Source organism: Aythya fuligula, chromosome 17, assembly GCF_009819795.1.
Source record: "Aythya fuligula isolate bAytFul2 chromosome 17, bAytFul2.pri, whole genome shotgun sequence".
Lineage (NCBI taxonomy): Eukaryota > Metazoa > Chordata > Aves > Anseriformes > Anatidae > Aythya > Aythya fuligula.
The window spans coordinates 8,052,957-8,079,685 of NC_045575.1; the positions used below are offsets into that span (position 1 = coordinate 8,052,957).

Genomic DNA, 26,729 nt, shown 5'->3' on the forward strand with positions numbered 1-26,729 from the left:
CTGTCCTGCTGGGTGCACGCACTGCCGAGGTGCCCAGGGCTGGTGGCGAGGCACAGTCGCTGCCTGCAGCTGAGCGAGAAGGAGCGGGGTCCTCTCCTCGGTGGGAACACGTCGGAGCTGCCACCGCCATCCTGTTCTGTTTTTAAACAGAGCGTCATTATTGAACCGCCTGTTGCCGCTTAATTACCTGCGTCGGAACACAAAGACGTTAAATAAGCTGCTTTTTTTTGTACAAACTCCTTCGGTTTCCTATCCTTTTCTGCCGTGCCCTAAGGAAACCTCTGTGCCCGTTTCCGAGGCTGGATGAGAACTTCCCGAGCTTCATCCCTGGGGTGGGCAGGGGCTGAGCACTGAGCTCCTGAACTTGGGGCAGCCCGGGCTGTGTGCCGGGGGGCTCTGCACCCCCGGTGCAGTACAGATGAGGCCCCAGGGTTCAGACCTAGAGCTGGTCCCAAGGCAGAGCCCCGGGGGGGGGGTGTCCCAGCCCCAAAGCAGAGCCCTGGGGGGGTCCCAGCCCTCCCGGGGTCACCGGGGCTGGGCGCGGGGCAGCGCTCCCCGGGGGGCTGCGACCTGGGGAGGGGGGAGCTCCTTCTGCGGGGCCACCCCTTCCACGGGCAACCCTTTTTCTTTTTTTGGGGGGGTCCCACCCCCGGGTGCCACCCACCGGGGGCGATGCTCGGAGGGGGGGAGGGGGGGACGGCAGCTGAGCCCCCTCCCCTACCCCGCGTCCCCTCCCCGCAGCGCTGCGGGAGCGCCGCCCGGCTCACCTGGGGAGGGACGGGGACGGGGACGGGGACCGGGGGGGGGGACAGCGGTGCCCGCCAGCCCCTTCCGCGGCCTTTGTGGCGCTGTCACATGGGCCGGGTGCGGGATTTAAGCGGGGGCTCCGCAGGACATGCCGGGAGCGGCGCGCCGCAGCCCTCCGTGCCCGCAGCGGCAGCGCTCCGCCCGGCCGGGGATGCGGCGGTAGCGGCCCCGCGATGAGCGGCTCCTCCATGGCGAAAAGCGAGTCCCGCACTTCGCTGCTCAGGGCGGCGGGGAGCAGGAGGGCTCCGGGAGGATCCCCCCAACCCCAATCCCAACCCCAACCCCGCGGGGGCCGCGCCCGGGCCGGCAGAGGGCAGGCGGGGAGGGAGCCGAGCCCCGAGGCGCTCCCCGGGGAGCCCAGCGCCCGCAGGCCGCTGTGCCAGCCCCCTGCCCGCGAGGACGGGGCCAGGGGAGCGGGGAGGCTGCCGGCCGCCGGGGGGGACGGGCAGCAGGAGCCCGTGGAAGGAGGAGGCAGGGGAGCCAGGCACCGGCACCGCCACCTCCCGCCGCACGGCAGCCACGGGCACCCCCCGGAGCAGCAGCAGCAGCAGCTCGCGGCCAGGGATGGGCAGGAGGAGGAGGAGGAGGTGGAGGAGGAGGAGGACTTTTTCTTCGGGCACAGGCAGAGGGCCAGCAGAGAGTCCCTAAAGCTCTCCGAAAACGCTTCGCCTCCGTCCAGAGCCGGCAGCAAGTGCTCCGCCAAGTCCGGCGGCGGCGAGCGGCCGCTGGAAGCCGACCCCCTCTTCCACCAGCTGCACCCCATGCTCAGCTCGGTCTTCGGCCAGGTAAGGAGCCAGGCGCCCCCCCCCCGCCGCCCCCTGCATCCCCTTCTGCTGCTCCGGGGCTGCAAATGCACTGCTTCCTCCTGCCCAACGGGGCCAAACTTCCCCGAGCGCTGCGGCACCGCCGGGGCGCTGCGGAGCCGGCTCCGAGCGGGGCCGGGGGCTCGGTGCCCCCCCCGGGCACGGCCGCGACCCCCGGGGCCGCTGCGGAGGGCGCTCCAGGGCTCGCCGGAGGGGGAAAAACCCTTGGAGCCGGGGGAAGTTGTGGCTCTGCCTGGTGAGGGTGAGTGTCAGGGAAGCGATTTATTTATTTATTTTAAACATCTCTCTCTATATATTTACTTATTAGGTGCCATCTCTCTGGCTCCCCGCCTTGCTTCGCTGTATTTGTTTACATCTCCTTATGGTACATTTCTGTGCGATCAGCATATGAATCATTTCTGATGGCAGAAGCTGTCAGGGGAAGGTAGCGGGGAGGACGACAAAAAAATCCTGACCCAATTCCGAAGCCTTCCCAGTCACTGTGTTAGGGTGGAACAGATGCTTTCGGTGTTTGCGAGCGCTTTGGGTACAAAACTGTCATTTTTAGCTGCCTCTGGTAGTGAAATTACCCAACAGGGCTACCCTTTAAAAATGAAAAGGCAGAGGGAAGACCGGCTTGAAATTTTCTTTTAGAGCCATTTAGGGATGTTACTGGGAGATGTAATCTCCAGGAAGATTAATGTAACTGCAATCTCCCAGAAGCACAATTATAGGTATAAACCAGCAGCCTGGGTGGCTGAGTTCCAGCCCGGGAGTGATCGATTAACCCAGAATTATGACTTGGGGGTTTTGTTGTTTGTTGTTTCATGATTTTTTTGTTGTGTGTATGTCTCGTTTTAAAGCGGGATTGGGAGACTCTGCAGGATGCCCACTGAAATTGAGGTTATGGAGGTAACAAGAATTTCTGTGATTTGAGGGGAAGGATGTGATACACCTGTACCTGTTTGCTCTGCTCTCAGGAAGTGTTGTCTACTTCTGTTCATCCTCACTTCTCATGAGAAAAATCAGACCTCCTCTGCTTTCCTCAGCAATTTTGCATCCTTGCTACCAGTCCATTATTTATGAGTGTCACCGTTGTGTTGAACTCAGGACAGATATTACCCTCCCCGTGCCCATGAGGGACCAGGAGCCTAGATTAACATTTTGTAGCAGCACTAAGGAAGGGCCTAGTGAGTGGCTGGGTGCTCAGCTGGGTCGCACAATCGGTATTCTTTGAAAATCTGCAGACTGAAATCCGTGGGCTCAGCTCTGGCTGGTGCTGTCTCCATGGTTCTGAGGAAGATGAAGACGCGTCTGAGAACGGATTTTAAGTCTGTGGAGCTGCGTCCCCAGTGCCGAAGTACAAACAAACCTGTGTCAGGGCTCCTGCTCGCAGAGACCTCTCTGGTTTCGAGCTCGGTCCTTACCCGAGCAGCACCTTCATTGCACCCGCTGTGCTGCGTTCCAGTGCTGTGACCCGCTCCCAAATGCCGCAAACTTAGCAAAATTGAATTCCAGCGCAGAACCGTGCTGCTTACAGAACAGGGACAGGCACAGCTCTGCTTTTCCTTCTTGCGCTCGGTGCATAGCACCAGGGCTGAGAAACAGCAACCACCAGCATCTCTTTTTAGAAGCATAATATTATTTATTCCCGTTTCTCTGTACTCAGCTCTGCCTTGCTTTCTCTGAAGTAACCATGAGAAAACGACCATCTAGGGGAGGTTTTAGGAGCAGGGCAGTACAGGGTTTCGTGGGCATAAAGGGGAACTACAATATGGGCTATGCGAAGGGCTGTATGCGGGAGGAGAGACGTGGAGATTTCTTGTAGTGATCTCAAAATCCTGGGATGGATACGGGTCTTAGGATAAGAACCAGGAAATTCTGTAACGGAAAGGAATGATGGAAATTTTGTTTCTGCGAGTGAAGACATAGATGCTAAGCGTTGTGTAAAAATATCTTGAGACAGAGAAGGATTTAAACCTGCGGGAGCACAAGTTGCAGCCTGGGCTGAGCCGTGGTCGCTGGCGCAGAAGTGTCCAGGACTGCAGCGTAAAGCTGCAGGTGCTGTGCCACCGGTCTGCACCTCGCAATTAGGAGCCAGCAACAGCTCAGCAGGCAATTTATTTAATCCGAGAACTTCTTTCCAGCCCACACGGCCCACTGTGAAACAGTTCAGACAGTCATTTTGCAGCACGTGCAAGGAGGGGAGCCTGGTGATGCGTATCTGCAGCGGCAGCGCCCTGAGGTCCGGCGGCACCGGTGCGTCCTGTGCCGGCTGCGCACCCGCCGGGCTCCATCCCGCTCCCCTCGCGGCGCGGTGCGTGGCCGCGGATGCAGACACCAGATCAGATCCGCCAAAAACATTGCAGGACTGACTTCACAGGGGGACGTCGTTACTGCAGTCAGAGCGAAAGGAGCAGTCCAGGACTGGAGGATTGTGTCTGAGGGAGGCAGATTTGTAGCTGTGCAGGAAAAAAAGAGCGAAGGCAGAAGTGCCGCCTTTACATAACCGGCACAGCGATGTGGAGCGCTCTGCCTGTGTACTCCGGGAGAATGCTAAGAGACCGCCGGGATGCAGGATGCAGTGATATTTTATTAATTAGCCTCGTGCTATATTGGTGCAGTGATGCCGTGATATAAAAACCACAGTAATACTCTCCTTAGGACCTCGGGCCGTTCTGTAACCGAGCGTTACACGAATTACCGAATGCAGGGGAGCGTAACGGTGCCTCAGTGGGAGCCAGGAGCCATCCTGGGGTAACGACCCGTCCCCACAGCGGGTCGGGGAGGCGGCTGCAGGGAGGCACCCTGTCACTCAGGGGGGCTCTGCAATACTCCAGGTGGGAGCTATCGCGTGCAGCAGTGATTACTTTGGGCGTGCTGTTAGCAAGGGGTTGTGCCGGCGTGACAGCACCACCCCGCTGCACAGGAGGCAGCGAGCGAGGTGTTATCGCCGGGATGCTGTCTCGGTCGCGCGGCCGGGACTTGGCACGAAGGCAGCGCCGCCGAGCGAGGCGGTGACTGCGGGAGCACGGCCGGCAGTGCCCCACGCGAGGGGCAGCGGGCTGCCGTGTTTGCAGGCGGCGCTGCAGTGGCGGCTGCTCCATCCAGCAGCGAGAGCTGGGCACTGACTCACCGTGGAGCTGGCAAGGATAACGTGCGATCGTGCAGCAACGTGGGAAAGTGGCGCAAAGAGGGAGCGTGGGGAGGGCGGTGGCGTCGTTCTGGCCCGTAGCAGGGGAGTGCTGGAGTGGCCGAGAAGCGAAGGAGTGTGGTGTAGGAAGAAGGAGCGTGCTGTCACCCCTTGGAGGGTCCCGTGGGGTGGCTGCAGGACGCAGGGGAGCAGCGGTGCCGTCCCAAGCAGGAGCACGCCCCTAACAGCAGAGGAGCAGCGCTACCTCGGCCACTAGGATAGCAGTGCAGTGGCAGCAGGTGAGTTATTGATGTGACAGCAGCAGCAAGAGCAGCTCAGAGGCTGGGACAGCAGCGTGGTAACAACAGGGACCGCGATGCAAAGCTGTGGGGCAGCAGTGATGTGGCAGCACCTACAGCAGCACCTACAGCTTGGCCCTGGGCTCGCAGCGCAGGTCCTGCGGCACGCAGCCCGCCGGTTCTCTGCACTTCACTCCTGTGCCCCGGGGTCAGCCTGGCTGGCACCTTGAGGAGAGCTTTTTGTGGCCTTTGCTATGCAATATTCATTTGCAAGCGATCCTGCCATGTGAGACCTGACCGTTTTCAGAGCCGTTTAGCTTTCACACCCTGCCTGCCTGTTAAATTTTTCAGCGAAGTGATTCCCCAACAGTTTTCTGTCAATTGCTTCTGGTAGCGTGGGGATCAGGGGGGTCAAATAATGCCACAGGGAATCATTAAATATTTACGGGCTGCTGCTGTTAGCACTGTGGCCAAAGGGGCTTTTGTATTTCTATTTGTACAGGCAGTTAAAAGCCACTCCTATCTGCACCATCTCCTGGTCCCATTTTAATTTCAGTATCCGAATTACCATTAAAATAGGGAAGGAATCTTTTTACATCTCCCATTTTCCTTTTCTGGTACCGCTTGATCTTCCTTTACTCAGAGCTTTTAGTTAATATTAACAGGTTTTAATGGACCTTGGAGCAAACCAGAATGTCAGAAGCGGCCCTGTTTTGGGGCAGGACGTGTCCCCAGGCTGCCTGTGTGGGAAGCAGGTGCAAAAGGCATCCTTTTGGGTAAGGACAACGCGCCTCACCCAGCCTCACAGCCTGGCTGGTCTCCTCACCCGCAGGACGACCTTGTTCCCTCGAGTGGCTTCGACTCCAGCCGACTCTAATGGGATTTTGCCTAAGAGCAGATGCTGCGGCAGGACCGCACGTGGAGCTCTGCCAGCAGAGAGCCTGGCAGCCCTGCACAGCCCAGGGGGGCACCGCTAATGGCCCCGTGATGGAAGCTTTTGGCTGCCCCGCGTGCCAGTGAGGAGGCTGCTGTGCGCCGGGCTGCTGGTGGAAGCTGTGGGATGCAGCGCTGCGGGGTAGCGGAGGTGAAGGTGAAATGTCTTGGCTTGCAGGGTCTCGTGTGCTGTGCTGCCCCGTGCTGTAAGGCAGAGGCAGCGCTGGTGAGTCAGGGTCACGGCGAACCAAGGGCAGTTTCTCAGCTGTTCTTTTACAGTGTGGAATCAGCAGAGTGACTTGGGGTAACCGGATTTTTCCTGTAGCTCAAAACGACCAGCGTTTCAAGGATGCTGGCCATGCTGTGTAGCTGTAGCTTACAGCTACTGAAGGCACACAGGTTAGAAGAGACAAACCCCAAAGAAACTCTGCATTCCCTCTTTCTGCTTTGCTTCCTCTTTTTCAGACATCTCTGAGAGCTTGCTCTGACCCCCAGGAGCATCCTCAAGGTGCCCGTAAAGGGAAGGCGGGCACGGGCTGCTGCTGGGCCCTGCAGGGGTGCTCAGGACACACGGTCCCAGGGCTGCAGTGCTTCAGCTTCGCTCACAAATCCTCCTTCTCCACTGCATGGCCCTGCGTGGGACTGGCCTGCTCCGCTGGTTGCAGCAGGGCAAGGAGGAACCAGCCTGAGGGCCTGGCTCCTGCCCCCAAAAGCCCCTTCCCTGGCCGGGCAGGGACCCCGCAGGCCCCTTGGAGCCCTGGGTCTGGCTGTGCCCGGGGAGCCTGCGGGTGTCCTGGTGCCAGGAGCGTGGTCTGAGTGGGGAAGCACCCGTCGTGCTGATGGCCGGGCACCTACTCACAGCAGTCCGGGTACCTGCGTGCGTCTCGTACAGCCTCCGTGCTTCCTGCCCTGCGTGCTGGCACAGCCCACGTCCACTCATGCAGCCTGACGTAAAGAGCCTCCACGTAAACGCCGTGCCTGCAGACATACAGCCTGTTCTGTGCGGCCCCTGCTAGATCTTCGGTGTGGCTGTGCATGTACCTCTGTGCACACACGCGGTCCTGTGCTTAAATACTCGGCGCGTAGGGACGTCCCTGCCTGCTGAGACCCTGCTGTATGAGGTGTAGCTCATGTGTTTTCTGTATGTGACGGGCACAAATACAGAGGAACAGTGTTCCACTCGAGCACATCCACCCAGCCTCCCCGTTGCTCAGCTTGGAGAAAAAAAATATCACATTTATTGCTTCTAAAAAGCTTGAGGGATGGCAGCCAGACACACAGAATCACTGAGGGGCAGTGGATAAGCTTGCTGCCTGCAGCGGGTCTGCCAGCAAACATTAATCTTTGTCAGTGATTTACTTTTAAACAAATCTGTTTTAAAAGGATATGGAAAGGCATCAAAATAAAACCAAGCTAAAGGAACATTCATTAAATATTCAGCTCATGAAATATACAGCAACATGAGCTGATGCACTGAAACGCGCAGCCCTTCTGGTTGGGTTCAGCTTAGCTTGTGAGAGAATAAAATCTTTCAATAATGAATTAACCATCATCTAAATTAGCCCTCTGTGTGTTCCACCACCCTATACTGCCTTGGTTTTTGTTTGATGCAATGTTGGCTTTGAACAAAGTGTCAGGGAGGAGTTTAGCCGGAGATGTAGTGGAAGGGCTGCAGGTTTGGCAGCTGAATTCGTTGTGGTTCTTTCTAGCATTGCAGCTTCAGGAGATGGCTTTCCCTGATGAGTCCATGAGTGGTATTGATCTCCAATAACAAGCAGCTATGTGGTGTGCAGCCAGTAAAAGGCGCTTAGCTAACTTTGGGCTCCCTTTCAATAATCCTCTGACATTCCTGTGACCTTACAGAGCAGCAGCAGTGCCCATGAGCTCGAGCAATCCTTCAATTTCAGTCAAATGCCCCTCTTCGAAATAAAGACAAACAGCTTTCGTGGCTCATACAGTCACACTGAGTTTTTCAGTAGCCCTCTGCACTGGCATAAGACCATGAGCTCAATACAATGTCTAAATGAAGTCATTTGCAGTATTCTAATCTCTCTTCTGTCCATTCCTCCTTTAGAGTACTTTGCACCTTGCAACCACCTTTGGAAAGAACACATAGCATTGCTTCAGCCCACTCAGATGAAATACGCTCCCTGCTCTTGGAAGGAAACAAGCAGCCGTGTACCTCTGTGAGGTATCGTGTCACAACAGTTGAGGGCAGGAAGCAGAAAATGGCCAACAACCCCCCTGTATTCTGCTGAAATAACAGAAAAAAAAAAAAAAAAAAAAGAGTGTAGGTAGTTTGTGACCAGCTGCACTGAGATTGAGCCAGAGCGCTCATCTGGGATATGCAGTTTGGTCCTTCTGAAGGTGCTGTCAGGTCCCTGCTCAGAACAGAAATGGGGCAGACCTCAGTTTTATGCTGTATCTCGTCTATTGCTGCAGGACTGGATTGGAGTATGGGGTTGGTATGGTTCCTAGGGCTCTGCCCACCCACTAGTCAGCCACACCGGCAGCACCGCAGCGTGCCAGCGGGTGCTGAGCCCCTGCCCCTTTTTCCTTTGGAAGAGGTGAGACACCCAGGGCTGCACCAGCTGCCCTGACAGAGAGCGATTCACAATTCTCATACTTCTGAACGAAGGGAAGGGACCCTCTGAGGTTGGTTTTAAACCCTCTTCATACTGCATATACCTGGCAAACTGCTCTAGCAACCTGTGGGCTGTCAAGCTGCTGCTTGTCCTTCTGTAGCCCATGGATGGTCTTTAAAAGCAGAAAATACCCCCAGCACGTAGTGCTCCTCCAGCACATCTCCTGTTGGGTCAGTGCAAAATGCGAGTACCAGATCTGCATGAAAGGTGTCAGGAGGTGGCACGTTCCCATCTCTTTTCATCAAACACGGAATAAAGCTAGCTAATTACAGACAAAGCTGTGTGAGACGGAAGCTGGCTCTTCAGGGTTTGTTACCTTGAGAGGGATGGAAAGCATCCTTGGTTTTTTAATAACCTTTCTGTTGTTTGGGACTGAATATGATCCAATTGCTCTAATGGAGGAGAATATTATGCACAGCATGAGTCAGCAACACTTTCTTTCTGGAACAGCTGACAGCAAAGAAAGTTCCCAAACTCTCTGCAGAAATATTCCTCCTCCCAGCTGAGGGGATGGTCTGCATCTGCCAGTGCTTGCTGGTGCCTCTGCTTGAGACGGACCTGTCCTTGCCTGATGGCAGCGTGGAACCATCCCAGGTTCACCCGAGGTTAGATAACTCAGGATGCAGGAAAAGCACTCGGGAGCCTGACACAGACGAAGGGGAAGCCAGGCACAGAGGTTTGCAGTGCCGGTGCCTGTTCCAGTGGCTGGGAGCTTTGAAGCAAGGCCCTTGACAGCACTGGCAGAGGAAGGATGTTAATAAATCCAAATGCTAAGGCTCATCTGAGGTCATCCAGTAAACAAGACAGGGCTGTTTTTTGTAAAACACAGATCTATAGGCATCAGCTGAAGGCTGGCTGGGAGCAGATTTGAAAGCTAATAAGCAGTATGTGCACTCTCTGCTCCGGCATAGAAAAAATAGATGAAAAATTCTTAGCCTGCTAGGGGAAATTAAATAAGGCGGCATATTTTAGGATACTAAATCTTCCAAGCATGCAGCGAGTTCTTAGGGAAAACTGTGGATTTCAATGAAGAGATGCTAGGAATGCTGTGCCATGTGCTCTCCTCAGAGACTACCCCACCCCCAGGTGCTGAGGGTGCCCTTTGCAGCGCTGCATTACAAGCAATGACCTGATCTGATGTTCCAGCAAGTGAAGGTCCATGTACTGAAACGGGCCTGGCATCCGAGCAGTCTTCCTGTACGGCTCTGTACTTCCACGGGAAATGTTTGCCAAGCAAACCTGCAGTCCCACATTTTGGATTGATTTTTGTCCTTTCTGTTGGAGCGGTCGGGTATTTGCTGTCACTGGATGAAGTCTGTTACAGCTACCGAGTGATTAGCCGTGCTGGGGTCCAACCCTTTCCTATGGAATAAATATTTGAACCCGTGGTGCCAGCCTGAACAAAGCACTGCTGCTTTTTAAAGAATCCAAGCGCATGAAGCCACCTAAATCACTCCCTGGCAATGCCAAGCCATCCAGCCTCCTCCCTGCTCCTCGCCCAGGTCAGTCCATGTGCCAAGCTCCTTGCCTGGGAGCGGAGCTCACCCTGTGCCAAACTGCATCCGTGAAGGTCTCTGCTCTCCTCTGTGGGTTTCAGGGAAAAGGGGGGGATGCAGGCACAACGGCAAGGCGTGCATTTCGCAAAATTCCTTCTGTTTTTTAGAAAGTTTACAACAGAGCCCCAGGCCTTAAAAGAACAGTGTGATTGCCACAAAGAACAGTGTGGGAAAGCCGGTATACATGCATGTGCAGCCCTCCCACACGCACCCTGACTACCCCAGATATAGGCATACCCACAGATCAGCACCTACACACAAATGCTTTTGACACACTTATTCTCAGCATCCTGTTCTCTTACAGCAGCCTCGTTTGGAGGAAGGGAGAAAATGTGCTCCTTCTAACCTAATCTTCTAATGACCTCTCCACCAACCCCACTCCCCTGCATCTCTCTAAGCTGCCCTTGGTGGCGATGAACAAGATCCCAATGTCCAAGTGATTTTCCTCCTGGAAGGTCAGCAGGGTCTGCCTGCGAGATTGCGATGTGCTGCCCGATTGCTCTTAAGGGATTCAGGGTAAATAAGGGGATAAAGAAACTGTTCACGGCCACATCTCTCAGGCCCGCTGCGGCTCTGCCAGCGCTCCTGCAGAGCCCGAGGGCTGACTGTGCTGCGAACCTGCTGCGAGTGGGCTCCCACCCATTGCCTCTTCCTTCCCTTCCCTTCCCGGATTGTGAACTCCCTCCCGAACCTGGCAGCCGATTCCAGCGCTCTCTCTCTGCCCTGCGCGTTTTCTGCGACTGCTGCGACTGCAGGGAAGAGAAGTAGGAGAGCAGGGAAATGCAGCTGTGTGTCGTGCTAGCTGGCTCCCGACGCTCTGTGCAAGCTCCCGGTTAGGGGTGACCACCTCAACTCCTGCTGAGGGGCACTGAGAGCCCTGCCAGCCGTGCTCCCTGCCTGTCCTTCACAGCCCCCTGGCATTTTGGAGCTGCGATGGATTTTCGAGACGGGCACTTCTCAGTTGCGGGGCGTTCCTGGCCTCCGCGCTGCCTGCCAAGGGGAGATTTATGCTCGGCAGGGAGGTGATGCTCTCTCTCCTCTCTGCTCCGGAATTGGAGTCATTTGTCTCGGGAGGGAGTCCAGGCGCCTCACTCGCTGTATGGCAGCTTCTGCTCAAGGGAGACAAGCACTTCGTCAATAAACAAGGAGCCTGGGGAATGGCTCCAGCTGACAGAGGACGTTATTAACGACCAGCACTTCGGCCAAGGGTAGATCAGCCTCCCATGAGCTGCTTTAAGAAGGGAAAGAGAAATAGAGCCAAAGATGGCAGCCTCGAGAGGAGCTGGGAGTTTTGGCATCCTCCTGCTGCAGGGGCCCCGGGCTGTGCCTGCCCCAAGGGCTGACCGTGTATTTCCCCTCTGTCAGGGATCCCCCAACCGTGACAAGAGGTGGTAGGGCCAGCTTAGGGAAGGTTTCCTTCCCAGCCCCATGGGTGTGCTCCGATACGGAGACCTTCCAGACCAGAGTTTCCCCATCCCCTCTGTCCCCCGGTCTGTTTGCTCTGGGTACAACGGGCATCTTCCAGTGCCTGCTACCGCAGCTTCCCACTTTGGGGGAACTGTGGGACTTCGTGCAGCTCCTCCCAGCCCGTGCGGTGAGGAAGGCACCGAGCAGATCTGAGAGAAGACAAGAGGAGAGGAGAGGAGGCTGTTCCACTGCTTGCACTCCTGGAAAGTGGCTGCTACGAGGAAGAGCAAGAAACACTACCCCACATTGCCGTGCGCTTCTGGCTGTGTCTGGAACTGGAGAAGCTCTTGACTCTTGTCATGGTTGGCCTCCTAAACTAATCTCCTCAGGTGGAAGAAGCCTCCAGGCTCTAAAGCAGCTGGTGGTTCACCTTACAGTCATGCTGAGTTTGCCACAGCACCATCTGGGTGGAAGCAGAGAAAGCCCTGCTTTGCTGTGATACAGACAGTCCATCTTCTCTGTACACGGACAGGTGTAGGATCAGTGCCAGCTTGGCCTTCGCATCCCTTGCAGGAGGTAGCTCCTCATGCCGTGGCTTCTTACCTCCCTGAGCTGCTGCCACGGTGGTGGCTTTGTGGCTGGGGATGCATTCCCTGCCCTGCTCAGGTCCTGTTGCCCGGGCTGATGGTGAGTTTTTATGCAATTTAAATCTCCTTTCAAGCTGAATGCTCTTATGTGCAGCCTGAGAACAGAGGAAGTACTGGGGACTCATCCCCTTTCTTTCAGAAATGATTCAGCAGGCCTGAAGCTCAGAATTCGGAGCTGGGGCTGGGCTTAGGAGCCCCTTATTTATCCCCGGACTCAGGTGGTTGGGTCTGATGCACAAATTCTTGCTTTCACATTACCCAGCCTGGGGCTGTTTGGATTTAGGATTCGGGGGCGAGCCCATCTTTGGCAGACTTGTACAGGAAAACCTCTGGTTGGTTTCTACTCGCAGAAAGGTGGAAAAAAACTTTAAGACTGGCTCAAGGTCTCTCCCTTGTGGTTAAAAATTTCTGTCCTGGGGTTGAGAGCATTGCAGGGACCCTGCACTGCTGCCTCCGGGCTTGCTTCCACTGTGGCAGGAAAAGAATGAGGGACTTGCAGGTCTGCTAGTCTTTATAAGCTGAAACAGGTCCCACCCAGCTAAATGGTCCCTTTCTGCTCCAAAACGAGCACTGGACTCTGCCCCAAGCCCCTAAGTGGATTGCCTTCTGGCCAGCCTTGCTCTCTGATGATTGAAAAGCTGAGAGGAGGTAGGAGGGGGGTGGGCAGGGCTGCAGTGTTCAGAGGCTGTGTGGACCCAAACTAGCTGGATTCACTGAACTCATCACTAAAATCGCTTCTTGCGGTGCCTCTCTGTTTTAATTCTCCCTGAATCAGCTCTCTCCCATGAGTGAAACAATCTTGCCTGCAGATTGAGGGGGGTGGGAGGGATTTGAACATTAATCTGATGTAGATTATACATCCGCCTCCCTCTCTCTCCCCTTCTCACTCCCTCTCTCTCCCTCTTTCTGTCTGTTTCTCTCCCCTCCCTCTCCTTCCTGCTTCATCTCTTCAAGAAAGTGAACATAAAGTAAAAACACGGAGAGAGAGAGGCAGAGAGAGAAAAAGCTCCCCGAAGAGGGAAGCCCCAGCAGCCAGTAGCTGTTTGGATTTGCCTGGCGCTGCCTTTCTTGCTTTGCTCCCAAGGAATACCTTTAATGGGATCATTTGCTTCAGTTCCTTTATAACCAAGTTCACCGGAAAGGCAGACTCAACATATTATGGGCAACTGTGTGAAGTCTCCACTGAGAAACCTCTCAAAAAAGGTATGTTCCCTAAATCAAAGTGAATTGTGCTTTTCCAGCCCTGCTTCTTGGGACGGGCAACGTCGTGGGCAGACGGGCAAGGGAGGTGGGAGAGCCACAGCGGTGCGTGCGAGGGGCTCAGCTCTCTTCACAAGTCTTTTTTGTAAGAGCTGCTCGTGCAAGGGCAGCCACTAGAGCCCAGGATGCTGAACGCCACCATGTGTGTGTAAATAAACGTGTGTATACATCAGCAGGCGTGTGTCCTGCTCCGTGGGTGCGTGCCCACTGCGTCCATGCACGCTTGTGCTCGTTGATGTGCTCGATACGCTGGCACACGTCGTCTGTGCAGGCAGCTTCAGGTATGTGTATGCACGTGAGCTTGTGTACGGCTGTGCATGTGCTTCAGTCGAGGGTGTCTGCACGAGCCCAGCCACGTGTGTCATTCCTGCAGGGACATGTTCCTGTGCACGAGTGGCCGTGTGTGTGTGTGTGTGTGTGTGTGTGTGTGTGTGACCTCAGGATCCGAGCTGTGCTAGGTGTCCGCAGCTGTCTGTGCCTCTACACACCCATCCGGTGGGCTGTGAGCAGGCGCGTGGTGCTCGCCGTGTGCTTCACACACTTCTCCCTGCTTGCACGCGCATGGTCCGGGTGCTGGGGTGCCTCTTCACAGCAGTCTGCATGTGGCTTTGTGTACTCCCATCCTTCCGCACGCACACATCTCATCTGGATGTATGCACTCGGGCACAGCAGCATGTTCTGTGACCCTTTTGGCCGTGCCCTGTGAGGGGACACGCCGGGCCTAACCCCTGTGTGCATCCCTCGCGTGTGTGTGTGCATCCAGCGCGTGCCTGGCAGCACGGCCCATGTGCACGGGGGCCTGGGCCTGGCCCTGCTCCGTGTCTGTGAGGCTGCAATCCCCAGACTGCTGAGGTTTTGAAAACAACCCCAGGACTGATCAGATTCAGGAACCGTTCTGCTGACAGGGACAGGCGGGAACGATTCGCCCCAGTACCGTTTCCTGCCTGGCTGAGGGAGGTGTAGCAGCACCGTGTACCTGTCAGCCCCACGGATCTCACTTGGCACTGCTGAAAATCTGATAACTCAGCAGAAAGCTGTTCGATTCACTCCTCGGGAGTGATGAAGTTTCGCTGAGCATCCCCAGCACAGCGATGGAGAGCTGGCTCTGGGGAGACCCTGCTGGCAGTGAAGGCGCTGCCATGGGGCTGTGCCACCAGGAGGCCTTGCCCTCAGGAAAATCTGCTGTGGAGAGGGAGTCCTAGCAAGGAGTTTCTTCTGGCCTCAGATTTACCTCCTAAACAGTTTCCTTGTTATTTTGGCTCCTATTAACAAGGCTCGGTGCTGCTGCAGGAGTGCTGGGATAGATGAGGAGAGAATTCATCATCGAGCAGTTGGACAGTGCCGAGACCAGTCCTGTGGCAGGGTGATCCCCAGGAAGGGGCAGGAGTAGCTGAGGTTTACCCAAACATCACAGGTTAAAAAAAAAAAAACAACAATTTGGCTATTCCTAGGTCGTCTCCAACTTGCAATAAAAGGAGTTGGCTGCAGCTGTGCTCAGCACGATCAAGGAGATTGCAATTAAAGCCTGAAATGTGGCCAGGCTGCTTGAATTGCAATGGACTGAAGAAGTTGTAAACTCTGTGTGGTCAGTCTTTTTTAGGTAATTTATGCTTTCATTCCTAAAAACTGCTTCAGAAGATGCACTTTGTGCCTCGTTAGAAGGCCTGGGTTGGCAGGACTAAAGAGAGGAAGTTGCAGAGCTGAACTGGAGGATTTCTCCAACTCCGGTCTAGCCTCGGGCACCACTCCTGTGGGGCTGTGCTGACCTCTGGATCACAACACTTGTGGCTATGGGGATACTTCAGCCTTACGCCACACAGCTTCACTTGGCTGCTTGGTGACCCTGGTCTTTTTTTTCCCAGGTTTTACCTGGGGCAAGCTCAGAGGAAACTCAGTGAGGAGGACGAGGAGCTGGGCCCTGGGTGGTACCAAGTTACAGAGGGAGGAAGCGCTCGCTCTCTGCCTGCTGCTCATCCCTGTCCTCACCCCATCCCTGCCTCCACAAAGCTCCTCTGAGTGTGAATGTCCTGGGGCTGAGGAGCTGCCCGCATCTGAGCGCTGCTGAGCCAGAAGGGCAGGCACAGCTTTCCTCCTGCTCTGATCTCCACTGTGTGGCCCTGCTGCAGTGAGTGGGAGCAGGGTTGAGGTGATGAGGGGCACGGCTCGGCAATGTGAAGGCCTTTTGCACCTGATGCCCATTCCCCAGGGAGCTTGGCGGATGGACATTGCCTGCTTATGGTTTCCTTGAGTTTTGCTGAAGTGGTGAGGAGGGGCTGTAGGCGATGTGGGGGTGGGAGCTGAACCTGGGTGATGGGAGATGTGGTCCCTCCAATGCGTGATATCAACCGGGAGGTTGGGAAACACTTCCAGGCGCTCGCTGGCCCAGCCAGGGGCTGGTTCCTTGCCTGTCCAGGTGACAACGCTCGGTCCTTTTTCCCCAGTGCTGGCTGCTGGCAGCTTCGCTTTCCCCCGGTGCCCCTGGTGGCCAGCCTTGGTGGCCTTTCCCTCGAAGAGGCCCTCCAAGATCTGGCCTGACCCAGCCAGGCATGGTAGTGCCCCTTTGCTCCTGCAAGAGACGGAGAAAGCCTGAGCCCCCCTGTCCTTTCCTTGTGTTTCTGCGCTGTGCATGCCGCTGTTTCCCCTGTAGCAGGCACCTGGTGTTGCTCTGCCCTGTACCCATATCGCAGCTCCCTTCCCAGCTCTGTCTGGATAAAGGAGTGTGCTGGAGGACATTTTTGGGGGTGCTTGCAGGAGAAACCTGGAGGCTGCTGGGCAGAGGGAGCATCGCCTGCTGTAAATCCTGCCTGGAGCTGCAGGACAGGGAGCCCCCATCGGTCTCTCAGTAAGGCAGCCACCTTCTGTGGCTCTGGGCAGCTGTTTGATCGAGCTGGTGATCTTTATCCACACAGAAAAATAACGGGATGACCGTGCTCTGGTGCTGCCATGTGGCTAGGTAAGAAATTGCCTGGAAGGGTCAGCAGGCAAGGATTAGGTGGAGGCTATGGGACCTTTAAGCTTTCGTGTCTCTTTGCTGGAATTCAATGCAGAACTGATGTGGGCTATTTTCAGTGAGTCACATTATTTGGTATATTAAACTCAAAAATGTGCCAAGAAAAAAAAAAGCTGGTAATTTTTGCAAATACTTTGCACTGATGTCATGAAGCTATGCAGTTCAACACAGATGCCCTGACATTTAGCTGAGCTAGTAATATGCCATTTGCGGACGGATGCTCATCTCTCAGGTTTTTAAGGACAAGTGTCCGATGTGTCACGCTGAATCAGAGACAGATTTCCTCCTCAGCTATGACTGCGACAAAAGTGCTTTTCTGCTCCATCATTTTCTTTCTTCGTGGCTTGCTTTTTGGGTTCTGTTTGTTTTGGTGCTTGATATCCACATGACGTTATACACGAGCAGGTTGGGGTAAGGCTGTCTGAAACGCAGACTGTGTGCACAAGGTAATAGCACATGGCAGGCACAGCGAGGAGATGCGATAGCTTTGGACAAGTGTGCCTGGGGTGTGCCTGCGCGTCTGGTGCTTTAGCCTGAAAAAGCACCTCAGGCTTTAAGGAAAGAGTTAATAAAGGAGCCGATGACAATTGACAGAGCTTCTCTGATCACCCCTGGGAACACCGGCTGTAAAAGTAGAATTGTTCCTGAAGAGGAATCTGATGCATGATTAATGTTTATTCTATAAAACCAAGGGTCCTGTGGGTTGTGCTGGCTTTTTATAGCTGCATGGGAATATCAGGATAAGACTTTTCTTGCAGAGCCAGGGAAATGCATTTCTATAAAAGGAAAGCAGTGCCTCCTTATAAAATCCAGTGCTGGAGCGCGTTCTGGAGCCCCAGCTTAGCAAGCCGTGTGCACTCACAGAAACGTGCAAAGGCAAACAGACCCAACCGTGCTCGTGCCTGACCTCCGCCCCGAACCGCAAGCGATTTAGGAGAGGGCAGCGCGCTGAGTGCCCGAGACCCCGAGGACGCAGCTAGTTCCAGTGGAGCACGATGCGTGCCGCAGCTGGCAGAGCCACCCCATGCTGCCAGCGGCCTCGTGGTAGCGTCACCCAGCCGTGCTGCTGCCATGCAGCCTGGAGCCCAACGTGCTGCCTCTGTGCAGCCTCCATTTCGCCTCCTGGGGAGGCTCCGGCCACTGCAGCCATCAGCAGCGTGGCCCTGGGCACGCGTACGGTGCCGTGGGGCACACTTGCTCGAGGAATCCTGAACTGCGGGGCTGGTAGCGGGAGCGCGGCCCTTTGGGCTGTTTCTGGGTAGACGTGAGCAGCTCGTGGAGGGTTTGATGTCGGTTCAAAGCGAAATTCCCCGGGCTGGCCGTACTTCTGTCGGCTTTTGAAAGTGAACTCCCGGATTTACGGCTTCCACACAAAGCGTAAGAGGTCAGCGGGGGGGACGCGGCGTGAAGCAGATGAAGGAAATTTAGCAATAATGGCTCTGCGAGGCGGTTCAGTAAAACTTCAGAGGCGAGGCTGGGCGAGACGGGGAGGTAACATCCTCTGTTGTGTTGTTTGCTTGCTGCTGGTTGGCTGGGAAGATCCGCCATGAGGAGAAGACGTGCTATAAGGCTGTCCAGACGAGCGAAGAGGGGCCGTCGGCCTGCGAGTACCAGGGTCCGCTCATGGTGCTGGCCCAGAACTGCGCCGTCATGCACAACCTGCTGGGGCCAGCATGCATCTTCCTGAGGAAGGGCTTCGCAGAAAACAGGCAGCCTGTACGTAAGTTACACCCAGCCGGGCGAGACACGCACAAAGCCGTGTGGACGCGAGCCGGGGACGCGGAGTTGCCCGCGTGCTCCCTGTGCGTGGAGCTCCGTAACCCCCAGCCCTGGGTCCTGGAGCATCCCGGCTCCAGCTAACGCAGTCACAGGCAAAGGTCAAAGCTGAAGCATGTGCAGAGAGGTCTCTGTGCCTAAATGGCAAGAAAGGATGATTTAAACAAAAAAAAATGCAGCTATGGAAGATAGATCCAAGCCTACACTCGAGTAGATGTAGTCACATGGATTCAAGAGAAGGACTTAAGACCCCGGGACTTGTATAATCAGATGGACTCTGGAGGAGTCCAGTGTTCAAAGCTGTTATTCCAACAAGACATTCACATCTCATTCCCAGAGGCTCAAATTAGCATTTAGGGCCTAAGTAGCCACTTAGATGCAAATCAGAGTATCCATATTGGGAACAAGCTGTCCCACAGAGATGCCCGTATTTGTTACTGTTCCTGTCAGCTCCCAGTGAGCACGCTAATACAAGCAGAAATGAGCATGCATCTGCCTCCTCACAGAAGCCCAAATGCAGTCTTTTGTACGCTTTCATGCACAGCCTGACACTGCAGCCATCCTGGCCAAATAAATCAAAGAACATCAGTCTGGCCTCATATTTGCAAATAGTGCCAGGCTACCAAATGCTATTGTCCCTGCACACACGAATAAACAGAGAACCACATCTGTCCACTCCGTCACACCTCCTTGTAACTGTGCTCATATGCTTCTGATGTAAATGTTTATATATAAGCAAAGAAAGTAGGTATTTTCATGTAAATTCAGTGTCTTTATAAGCAGTAGAGCATATTTTCTGCACATATACATTAAATTTCTACAGTAACATGAACGTAAAGACTTACGCAAAGGAATCATTAACACACATTTTATGGATATGCGTAAGTGGACATGTGTTGTTTTACATTAATCCAGTGCACTCCATATCCTCTGGTGAAACAAAGCTCACCCCAGTTTCCTGAGAGTCAGGGCTTTCTCGCCCCTATAAGAAATGTCTCATATCCCTCTGCATGGACACGGTTATCTGCAGCCATAGGAGACACCTAGAGCTTGATTTCTGAAACCTCATCTTCAACCATCAACCTAAAAAGGATCCGTCAGTCATTATTGATCACAGGGCCTTTGTTCTTGTTAACCTTCAGCCGCTAAGTGATCACGCATGCCTTGAGCCACTTCACTGACCCACAGGGCATGGTGTTCTCACACCAGTGCACCTACTGGTGCTGGCTCCCCACCACAGGACACGGGTCCAGCTTCCAGTGGAAGGCTCATGCTGACAGAATCCATCCTGTTCAGGCCCTGGGAACTCACCGTACCCCAAAGAGTTTCCAAAATGAGATCAGTGATGTCTCTACCCTGGTGTAGCATAAGTGTACCTGATCAACAGCTTTACTTCTACTGGCTGTAGAGCAGCAGGACTTACTGTGCATAGAGCAGAAATAAGTGAGAGTAAGGCCATGACGTACCATGACTCTCTGAGGGTCACCTCTGCTCATATCTAGGTTCTGAACAGTTTTGTTCCTCTTTCCATATGTTCTCCAAGAGCCTTAGAGTGATTCAGCCCATTTCTTCCCGAGCGCTTTTCCTCCTTAATCATTTTAGGGGATCTTTTTTTTTTTTTTTTTTCAAATTTAAACCAGAAAACCTCTCCGTGACGTTAGTTCCCGCTTGAGTCACATTTTTGGAGGGACAGAAAACCCTCCCCCTCCTCCTGCGTTCGCAGCCCGCGGCTCCGTGACGCTCGAAGCCGCGCGTGCGAGGATAGGCGCAGAGCCCCGCCGGCGCCAATGCCCTGGGGTGCGACACCCGAGCCGGTGCTGGAGCCCCCGTTCCCGACGCGTGTCGGTCGCAACGTGGCCTTCGGTGAGCGGGGAGGAGGACGCTCTCGTGACGGCTGCGCTGGAGATGTCGGGACCGTCGGTCACCTGCTGCAACGGGGTGGGAGGGCGGTAAGGCCTCCTGCGCCCGGCCCCAGGTGTTGGGGGGGAGCCGTTTTATTTCTTGGCGCTGATGGAAGCAGAACAAATGGGATGACATGTTTGAAAATACCAGGTCTGTGAGGGATGAAGCCGCGGAGGCAGTGCGCTCCGGCAGCTCCATCCAGCACAGAGATGCCTCTGGGAAGGTTATGAGCGGCGAGCTGGTCACTTCTCTGGCACAGCCCCCTCTGCACAGACGTAAAGCAGCGGGTGTCCTAGTTTGCTGTGCGCTCCGAGCAGCCGCCATTAGTTGCCAGAGGAGCCCGTGGTTAAATAGCAAAGGATCATCCTTCTCAAACCCAGCAAGGACACTGGCTCCGGGGCCGTGTGGGGAGGCTGCAGGACACCTGGAAGGCAAGGAGAAAGTCCCCACGGTTGAGGGGAAAAGCCGAGAGTCAGCCGACAAAAGAGATGGCGTTTCTGTGTTTCCAAATTCTCAGATGCTTTGGATTTGCCTGGGAGCAATGAGAGGAATTAGGAAGGGCGTTTAAACCCGAAAGCAGTGCATTTCCATGCTCATCTCTTCTTCTTGGTGCAGTGGTGGAATTTTCCTATGCTCTTTTATATCCTCCCCCTCCTTCCACGAAATTGAAATTGGATGTTTGAAGTTGCAGTGTTTCCTGAACATGGTGAATCCTCGTCCTGTTTCGTTTGTAGATGACCTTGACGATGTACCTGTCGTGTGTCTGCCTTCATGCCTGGTTTCAGAATGCCTGTATGGGGAGCCGAGGCTGGGGGGAAGGGGCAAGTCCCTCCCTTCTTGGGGGGACTGCAGGAGATGGCACTGGGACGTGGGCTGCAAGAGAGCTCCTGGCTGTCCCTGTCCTGCCAGCAGGACAGGAATCAAGCAGGGACACAGGCAGATGATGTTACAGAGCTTCTGGCTACAGGAGCAGCTTCCAGCTGGTTTGATCTGGCCGTTTCAGCAGGAGCTCAGGAGGATGCAGTCACAGCCATAGAGCAGCTGCTGCAGCGCCGGTCTCTGCTCCAGGACTCGGTGCTGGGGAGCGATGCAGGAGCCCTGAGAGGTGGGGAGCCCACACGCAGGGCCTGTGCTGGCCCAGGTTCCTTCTGTCCCGGGGGAGCATCTGTCACCCCCCGTCCAGCAGACAAGGAGAGGGGCTTCCACGGGGAAGTGTGCAGGCTGAAACCCGCCCTGGTGGGGAGGAGAGCTGGGAAGCCTTGCTAGGTAGATGGTATTAAACATGTCATCGCCTTCTTGTTTCTTCTCTCACTTTCTGGCTCGTCCCAGAACTGTTTGCACCACCGAGTGCTGTTCTGAAACTGCAGCTGCGGCAAGCCAAAGACTTTAACACAGTGTGTTCTCTTTTTGCAGGATAGAGAACTGCGCCCAGAAGAAATCGAAGGTAAAACTTGTCGCTCCTTCTGTGTCACCTTTCTCCCTGTCCAGGCTGGTCATTTCCAGGTTGGCCCCCAAGGGGTGGTAAAATAATCTGTGGCAAATCAAGGGAGGTGATTACTGGAATAATTCCTGGCAGCCCAAGCAAAAGAAATAGTATGTAAAACTGCAAGAGTGCTGGCTGTGGAATTTGCATCTAATGCAGCTTCTTCAAGGTGGGAGGATGAGTGAGGTAACGGCATATGGGCTGCCAGAGAACTGCTGTACACCCCAGCTCCCATGGAAAGCGTTGTAAAGTATGGTTGTAAGGAAGCTGTTTTACCTGCTAACCCCTACAGTGAGGGCTATGGAATATTGTGTAGAGGTAAAAGTTGGGAAAACTCACTGCTTCCAGTGCCTTTAAGGAGTGCAGTTCAGGAAAAATCACTTTGTGGTACTTCAAAGCCTCTGTAGTCACAGCACGCTTTCCTGTAAGGGATGGGTCAGCAGTGCTGCTGCTAGAAGAGCTTGACACTGCTGCAGTCGTTGCTTCTTCACAGCGAGATCTGCTGGGAACACCTGCAGGATCTCAGAGACCGGCCTCATAAAGTGCTGCTGGCACTGGGGAGGTTTCTTGGTGTTTCAAGCTGTTTCTGACAACATTGTTCTTTTTGGATCCACTCCCACAGAATTAAGAGAAGCCTTTAAGGAGTTTGATAAAGACAAGGATGGGTTTATTAACTGCAGGGACCTGGGGAACTGCATGCGAACCATGGGCTACATGCCTACTGAGATGGAGCTGATAGAACTCTCCCAGCAGATCAACATGAACCGTGAGTAACGCCCACCTTGCTGAACCTCTCTGTGGCTGCCATGCCCGCGCTGCTGCTTTGGGCTGTTTGTTTCCTGCTGTCTCTGTTACTTGGTGTTCCTTTCCCTCTCATTTTTGGTTGTCATTTTAGCTCCCTCTCATCCCTCTGCTCATTCGTAGCCCCTAGCAGTTGATGCCCTTTTTATTGCTTATCAGATGAATGGGTTGTGTGGACCGTGCCGTATGGGAGCAGCATGTGGAAGAGTTGTCCTCCCTGCTTATGCTGCCAGGTGTAAAACTGCCCTCGATGTGGGCAGTTAGACCTTGGTGTTCAGCTCGTGGACATCATCATGCTGAGGCTGGTGTCAGATGATGTCGGACTGAAGGCGACGACTGGAAGATGGAGATGTTTGGGTCAGAGTGGGAGGCGGATGGGCTGCTCACTGCTGTGGGTGTCTGTGATCTGCTGTGCCCCTGCGGGTAGGCTGCAAGCAAGCTGTGCTGGCAGCGCCGGGTGGGGGGCAGCTGCTGGAGTCACTGTGCTTGTGCCTCTCGTCTTTCACCGTCGTTTTTGTCACGACTTGTCCGTGACAGTGTGGGGTATTAGCCCTCAGCCAGGTGGGAGAAGGGAAACTCAGTGCATGTTGTTCCTGACATAGGCTGATGTAGGAAAGACGAGTTACCTGGACAGGGAAATGGAAGGAGTTGTGACATACACAACCGCTTGCACATAAAAACAGCTGATAACCACGGCACACAAGGAGTTAGGAATTTGAGAGTGTTATTGCCAGCTGTCAGATGGGGAACAAACAAGAAAAGGGATAAATATGAAAATTAAACAGTTGGACATACATTGGCCACTGCTAATGAACCAAGACTCCACCACTGCTGCAGGGCACTGCCAGGGCATGCAGGAACGTCATGCAGTGCCCTCGCCATTTCTTTTGGCACAAGTGCAGCAGAGGGTTGCTATAAGCTCTAGTGGGACCAAGCCTCTAACACTCAGTACGTGATGCCATAAGGATGTAGCAGTCCATGGCAACACAGGCTGGAGTAGCTTGGGCTCATTCTGCATATCCCACAATCCAGGAAATACAACAGGCAGTGTAAAACTACCTCTGCTTTTCCTTCCACTCTCCTGCACCTTCTGTGCTTTGCTTTCCTGGAGAACCAAGCCCTCCGGGCACACAGAAGTGCAAAGTGAGCACTGGGCTTGGCTAATGTATGGAGTTCTTACACGCAATCTTTCGTCTTATCCCAAGTGGGTGGCCATGTGGATTTTGAAGATTTTGTTGAGCTGATGGGACCAAAGCTGCTGGCAGAAACTGCAGACATGATTGGTGTAAAAGAGCTCCGTGATGCCTTCCGAGAGGTGAGTGCTCCCCACCGTGTGCCCCTCAGAGAGGTGAGCAACAGGAGACAGGAAAGAGAGACTCACTGGGGAAGAGAAGAGGAGGAGAGAGCAGCACAGTGGAAGACTAAGAGTCAAGCCAGACATGAAATGAGGGAGGAGCAGAGAAAGTCACTAAGATAAGGGAGCCCTTGAGGCAAGGAAGAGGAAACTGATGCAGTCAGAGCAGTAATGAGGGGTTTCTGAGGACAAAAGACAGGCTGGATCCAGACCAAAAGGAGCCTGAAAGAGGAAAAGGAGGGATGTAAAGGAATGCAGAAAAAATAGGGCACTCAGGAGCAGGACAGTACAAAGTCCAACCCAGAGCAAGATCCGTTTCCACTAACTGTATTTCCCCGGCTGGTATTTTTCATGTGCTTGCAGTTTGACACCAACGGCGATGGGGAGATCAGCACCAGTGAGCTGCGAGAAGCCATGAAGAAGCTTCTAGGGCAGCAGGTGGGGCATCGGGATATTGAAGAGATCATCCGGGACGTGGACCTGAACGGCGATGGGCGTGTTGATTTTGAAGGTGAGAGGGGATGAGTGCTCCCTGTGCAGCTGCTCTAGTGTGAGTCAGAGTTTCAGCTCGGAGGCGGAAGCAGAAGGGAAGATTTGCATGCTCTGGGCCCAGGGATCCAAAATGTGGACAAACAAACAAACAAACTAACAAACAAAAACAAATACAATTCTTCAGCTGAAGTGTTCATTTGTGTATCTTCTCTTGTTGCACCTCAATTTCAGTCAGGTCTCCATAGTTCTCACATGGAAAGGGAGATGCCCTGCCACAGAGAAACAGCTTCTGCTAAACCCGTGCAGCATCAGACTTCTTTTTACAGGGCATTTTCCTTTCCATTAAATCTATTGCAAGAGCTGTGAGAAGGCTGTATTTATTTGGAAAAAAACATTACACCTTCCATTTCCTCTGTCTCACCTTATTATCTGGGTTTATAGAGAATTTGTTTCTGCACTGTTATGCCAGGAGATGGTCACATGCCAGATGTGCTCAGTAGCACTGTATATATCTAATCTAGATGTGTCATGTTAAATCCCACAGATAATTCATTTCTTCTTTCACTTTCCGTGCCAGAAGGAGTCGGAAAAAATACGAGCAGTTCGGCTACTATCCTAGCCATTAGCCGTGGCAGGAGTGATGTTGATAGAGCTCAGGATTCCTGGCAAGGGAAGCAGTTGATATCATCAGACAACTAAGAGGATAATAGAGCTGGAAGGTGTGAGAGCGTGGCAGGCTGCTTGTTTTCCTGGTGCAACCCTTTGCAATCAGGGTGAAGCACAGTAACGACAGAATTAAAATAAAATGCATGTAATTTTTTGGCTCAGAGGCATTCCTGGATCTCCTGCATGGCAAGGAGTCTCAGTCCTGAAGTTTCTGAGGGCTTTGGAAATGCTAAAAACTGGAAATGCCTCCCTAGAAAGCATCGGGTAGCTGCAGCAGTTCTAATGCACTGGCTGATTACCTGACAGTAGCTCTCCTTGTTTCCCACAGCTAAATTATGTTAGACAGCTAAAATACATGAAATGCTAGCCCAGTATCATTTTCTCTGTGAACTGCTGCTTTAGTTGTCAAAGGACAGCTCCATCAACGGAAAAAGAGAAGTCAAGGGGGTAATTTCCACTGCCCTCCTCTTCGCAGAGTTATTAATTTCTGGGCAATTCAAGCACAGAGTGAAAACGCATTTCTATTTGATGGCATCCACACTCAATTTTAGCAAGTGTAATTGACTCCACAAGCTGCAGGGTGGTGAAGAAATAGATCCAGGGTGTCCTTACCGCTAACCTGTATCTTCCAAAGCAAGGAATCCATCAAAGTAAACTTTTCTCTGCCAGAGCACCGGTACCTACCAAAACACTTTCCAACACCGGTGTTTCCTTCAGCTGGCAAGCTCACTAAGAACCTGCCGTGCTCCCAAGGCTCTAAATCAATGTTCCCTGAAATTACGGCGAAGGGAGGCGACACTTGCCATGATGTGTTGCAAGGGGCTGCTTGTACAAACAAGCCTGCCTGCGTGTAGGCTGGCTGGGAAGGAGTCGGAGCAATGCACTGCCCTGCTGGCGGGGTTGTGTGGCTGTATCTAACGCAAGGATCAGAGCCCCTCGTGTGTGGGGGCTCTCCAGGGCTGCTCCCGGAGCAGCACAGACCTGCCGTGTGGACTCGGTTTCCCCAGTTCCACCCCGGCTGCATGCTGTCTCCAGGGGGTGAGAGCTGGGGTGGGGACCTGGAGGTCTTTTGCTTCAGGGCTGTATTTTCTTGTCGGTTGCAGAGTTTGTTCGCATGATGTCCCGTTGAAGGCTATTCTCAGCTAACGAATCAGCACCTTAGAGAGGGCAGAAGAGGACCTAGATGGAGCATCTAGCCCCGATGTTCCCACACGAAGGTTAATCGGCTGGCTGCAACTGGGACATTGCAAGATGACCTGCTGCTCCTTCCTCACGGTGGTCCCCATGCCCCTCCACCCTTTCACACTGTGAAAGACTTGCAACTTCCTACAACTGGAACCATTCCTTCAAGACGATTGCAGGAAACCGCAGAGCCGGGACTTGCCATGATGCTTTCATGGGATATTTGCAACTTCAGACTCCTCCTCCCCAGCTTTATTCTCCCACCAGCTGCTGCAAAGCGAGAGTGGGAGAAATCCTGGTGGCTGGGTGGATGAGAACAAAGCCATTGGGACTGGTGGCGGCCTCAGGGCGTGCTCTGCACTTCTTGGTTTCCCTTGGTGAACCGTGTCTGTGTTTGCTGTCTGTGTGTGTGTCTATCTGTGTGGGGTTATTTATGCTTCCTCGGCACATATTCGCATCTCCTGTGGTTATGTTTACCAAGAGAAAATTCAAATACATGTCTTGCGGGGGGAAAGCGATAAATCTGCACGCTGAAACGAGGTGGAGCCTGGGTGTCCGTGTGAGAGGTGGCGG

At 54.0% G+C, this 26,729-nt stretch overlaps 1 protein-coding gene across 4 annotated transcripts; it reads left to right on the forward strand.

Annotated features, from left to right (window-relative positions):
* Positions 1 to 980: 980 nt before the first annotated feature.
* Positions 981 to 26,696, forward strand: CABP1 (calcium binding protein 1). 4 transcript variants are annotated; one of them, XM_032199134.1, is made up of 8 exons: positions 1,531 to 1,592; positions 13,185 to 13,433; positions 18,040 to 18,216; positions 21,592 to 21,622; positions 22,284 to 22,427; positions 23,668 to 23,777; positions 24,180 to 24,327; positions 26,078 to 26,696. In XM_032199134.1, the coding sequence occupies exons 2-8, from the start codon at positions 13,389 to 13,391 to the stop codon at positions 26,101 to 26,103; spliced, it is 681 nt and encodes a 226-aa protein (XP_032055025.1). In that variant the 5' UTR covers positions 1,531 to 1,592; positions 13,185 to 13,388; the 3' UTR covers positions 26,104 to 26,696. The 4 variants fall into 4 exon arrangements, with proteins under 4 accessions (XP_032055024.1, XP_032055025.1, XP_032055027.1 ...); XM_032199135.1 differs by lacking the exon at positions 1,531 to 1,592 and adding an exon at positions 4,756 to 5,042; XM_032199133.1 differs by lacking the exon at positions 13,185 to 13,433 and having other exon boundaries at positions 981 to 1,592.
* The last annotated feature ends 33 nt before the right edge of the window (positions 26,697 to 26,729 follow it).

Excerpts from the sequence above, each read along its gene's own strand:
- CABP1 (XM_032199133.1), top strand. The coding sequence starts at position 981 with ATGAGCGGCTCCTCCATGGCGAAAAGCGAGTCCCGCACTTCGCTGCTC. Across the intron at positions 1,593-18,039 it reads TCAGCTCGGTCTTCGGCCAG|ATCCGCCATGAGGAGAAGAC; the intron begins GTAAGGAGCCAG and ends TTGGCTGGGAAG. Across the intron at positions 22,428-23,667 it reads CCAGCAGATCAACATGAACC|TGGGTGGCCATGTGGATTTT; the intron begins GTGAGTAACGCC and ends TCTTATCCCAAG.